Source organism: Camelina sativa, chromosome 3 (genome assembly GCF_000633955.1).
Source record: "Camelina sativa cultivar DH55 chromosome 3, Cs, whole genome shotgun sequence".
Taxonomy (NCBI): domain Eukaryota; kingdom Viridiplantae; phylum Streptophyta; class Magnoliopsida; order Brassicales; family Brassicaceae; genus Camelina; species Camelina sativa.
Window position 1 is genome coordinate 6,832,630 of NC_025687.1, and position 2,772 is coordinate 6,835,401.

Below are 2,772 nucleotides of genomic sequence, written 5' to 3' on the forward strand. Positions count from 1 at the left end.
GGGGGGGGGGGGGGGGGGGGGGGGGGGGTTATCCATATGATTGATGCCCATTTTGTAACAATTCAAAGACAATTTCATAAAAGAGTAAATTCAATGATAAACGACAAAGTCCAACCACATCTTCAAAGATGAACAACTAACTTAAAAATGACTCATAACACAAACACCAACGTCAACCCTCGTGGTTGTGGTTGAGTTGTTGGCGAGCTTTTAGCCCTTTTCAATCCTCGTGCAACGTTCCCAAGACGTCCTCATCCCGGAACAGATGGTACCTGCATCCAATCACACAAAGCAAAAGTTTCTTTACTTGAGAGAGAGTCTAATTCTTCATTTGTAAAATCAAACAACACATGAATCAATATACGAAAGTGGTGTTGAAATTGGCACTTCATTCCAATGATTAAGAGTTGAAATTATCTGATAATTAAGAGAGACTAACTGATTCAGATGATCTAAAACATCATGGTTCTTTTTGACAGTATACAAATCATACCATATCCTAATGATCTAAAGGGGGTAAATACAAACGAAACAAAAAGAAAGAAGTAGGTTTCAAACTTACTCGTTCTCGCCGAGCTTGACCTGTGTGCCGCCGTACTCTGGAAGAAGAACAGTGTCGCCTTCCTTCACAGAGACCGGAATCAATTTCCCGTCTTTATCCCTTGATCCAGGTCCAACAGCTACCACCCTGCCTGAGTTCAGCTGTAAATCGCCGAGAAAAAAGCTACATCATTTCAGATCTCTGATGCAAAAATCATAAGAAGATCAACTAGTGAAATTAGATCGGTCATTTTACCTTGGAGGATTTCTCGGGGAGGAGAATGCCGCTTTCGGTTTTAGCAGGCTGGATCACTTTCTGAACCAGGATCCGGTTGAACGTTGGCATCAGACGCTTCATCATTTTTTCTCACTTTCTTCTTCTTCTTGTCTCGGATGATTCGGAAATTTCTAGGTTTTCTTGAGTTTTTAATTTGGGGAGAGGACAGAGGAGACAATAGAAGACGGAAGTTTCTAGATCGTAGGGTTTATCTTGGCGGACAAGGCCATAGGGTTTTAGTCAATATTCGCTACTATGTGGGCTTTTAATATCCATACTATTTATTTAATGGACCCGGCCCAATTATATGCGGAAACAGAGTGTGTCTTGCTTTTTTTGTTTTCAAGTGCCAATATGCCAAGTTTGGAATGTAAGTTATCTCATTTGCTACTACTGAGGTCAGTTTGAAACCTTTTCTAAAGAAAAAAATAGTATAGATACCATAGAATTTGATGTAGAAATCGTATTGATATTCTTTTTGATCAAGATCAACATACAGAACGAGAGTTCTTTACATTGCTGCATTGACTTGTTAACGTTGAAAGTGGTGGGAAATACTATCACATGGGGTATATAACAGGATGGGAACAAAAGTAGGTGTTCAGAGGATATAAACAATCGTGTAAAACTGCCTTTACAGGCATTTTGTGCTCTTATTTTTCTTAGCACGGATCAGAACAGTTCATTCTCCGGGTTTTATACCACCACATTACAAGTGCTCCAGATACCGAGGTTTAATTTTGTTACAACAAAATTAGATACAAAACTAAGGAAAAAAGAGTTGATTAAAAATAATTGGACGCCACTAGCCACTTCCATCGAGTTGGCCTTGAGAAAGAAGGTGAGCCATGTATTGCTGCATTCACACAATCAAAAGAGCTCACCACATGGTTTTGTTTTGTCTAGAGTTCTATACCTCACATGAACATCTAACATATGAAAACCACAAAGTTTTGTACCATAAAAATCCTAGACCTAGAACTATCTATGGAAACTGACCTTCAAACAATCACTGAAACACAGTATCATCCGCACCACTGAGACTGTGTGAACACCAATTTTAGAGATATTGAAGAAACTTACAGAGTGGTAAACGTATGGAGATTTTCCCTGGCGCTCAAAATGCTTAGCCATTATGCAGAACTCGACAGGACCCCAATCCTCAGATTCATAGCAAGTCCCAAGCGCCGCTTTGTAAAGCTTTAAACCAAACCCATTTCGTCAATCACAGAGAACAAATCAACTATATATAACTCTAAACGAAAACACAAATGTCTTTGGGATAACCTTAGCTGTGTCGGTCAGAAGTTCCGTGCCGGCAGGGTAAGATGCATAAAACTGATCGCCCCTAGAATATCCTGCTCTTGTCCTACAAAGCATTCGAATCCGTACATTAAATCAAACAAGACTTGAAGGTAAAAAAATATAAGATAAGAACCCCAAACAGAGCCATCCAAAGCAACAGACATTGAAGTTGAGATCCCGTAGCTAGACATTACGTGTTGTTTGTATAGAAGAATGTGAGAGCAGCAGTAAAGCAATAGAATCCAGCGTAAGAGACACCCCGTCGTAGCTTCTGTATCTTCAAAATCTCTGAGCAAACATCCAAGATCGTCATCTTCAGCCTCGAAATTTCAACTTTCTTTTTAAGAAGAAACCTTTCGGAACTCTCTCAGGTATTCTATCGAACACCTTGTGATCAATTTACCAGACAAATTAAACACCCGATACAATTTAGATCCTCTCGCCAAATTTTCAATGGCAAGCATATGTTAAAACATCAATAAGGCTTTTCTATAGTCTACCTTCTTAATGGGCCTATCCAAAGCTTTTCATTTTGGGTCCAAATATTGGATTATTTTCTTCTTCTTCTAATTAATAAATTATCGAAAGAATCTAAAAACTGTAAATCTGTAAACAAAAAAATCATTTGTGTTGACACATATAACCAATAA

At 38.7% G+C, this 2,772-nt stretch overlaps 2 protein-coding genes across 2 annotated transcripts; both read right to left on the reverse strand.

Annotated features, from left to right (window-relative positions):
* On the reverse strand, positions 22 to 1,020 carry LOC104773754 (10 kDa chaperonin, mitochondrial). Its single transcript, XM_010498408.2, has 3 exons — positions 797 to 1,020; positions 563 to 702; positions 22 to 272 (listed from the first exon to the last, which is right to left on the reverse strand). The coding sequence occupies exons 1-3, from the start codon at positions 899 to 901 to the stop codon at positions 221 to 223; spliced, it is 297 nt and encodes a 98-aa protein (XP_010496710.1). The 5' UTR covers positions 902 to 1,020; the 3' UTR covers positions 22 to 220.
* LOC104773762 lies at positions 1,436 to 2,592 on the reverse strand. The gene is made up of 4 exons (XM_010498414.2): positions 2,317 to 2,592; positions 2,105 to 2,186; positions 1,901 to 2,017; positions 1,436 to 1,673 (listed from the first exon to the last, which is right to left on the reverse strand). Exons 1-4 carry the CDS (start codon positions 2,433 to 2,435, stop codon positions 1,623 to 1,625), a joined length of 369 nt encoding a protein of 122 aa, XP_010496716.1. The 5' UTR covers positions 2,436 to 2,592; the 3' UTR covers positions 1,436 to 1,622.

Excerpts from the sequence above, each read along its gene's own strand:
- LOC104773754 (XM_010498408.2), bottom strand. The coding sequence starts at position 901 with ATGATGAAGCGTCTGATGCCAACGTTCAACCGGATCCTGGTTCAGAAA. Across the intron at positions 703-796 it reads TCCCCGAGAAATCCTCCAAG|CTGAACTCAGGCAGGGTGGT; the intron begins GTAAAATGACCG and ends GGCGATTTACAG. Across the intron at positions 273-562 it reads GTCAAGCTCGGCGAGAACGA|GTACCATCTGTTCCGGGATG; the intron begins GTAAGTTTGAAA and ends GATTGGATGCAG.
- LOC104773762 (XM_010498414.2), bottom strand. The coding sequence starts at position 2,435 with ATGACGATCTTGGATGTTTGCTCAGAGATTTTGAAGATACAGAAGCTA. Across the intron at positions 2,187-2,316 it reads TTCTTCTATACAAACAACAC|GACAAGAGCAGGATATTCTA; the intron begins GTAATGTCTAGC and ends AATGCTTTGTAG. Across the intron at positions 2,018-2,104 it reads TTCTGACCGACACAGCTAAG|CTTTACAAAGCGGCGCTTGG; the intron begins GTTATCCCAAAG and ends TTTGGTTTAAAG.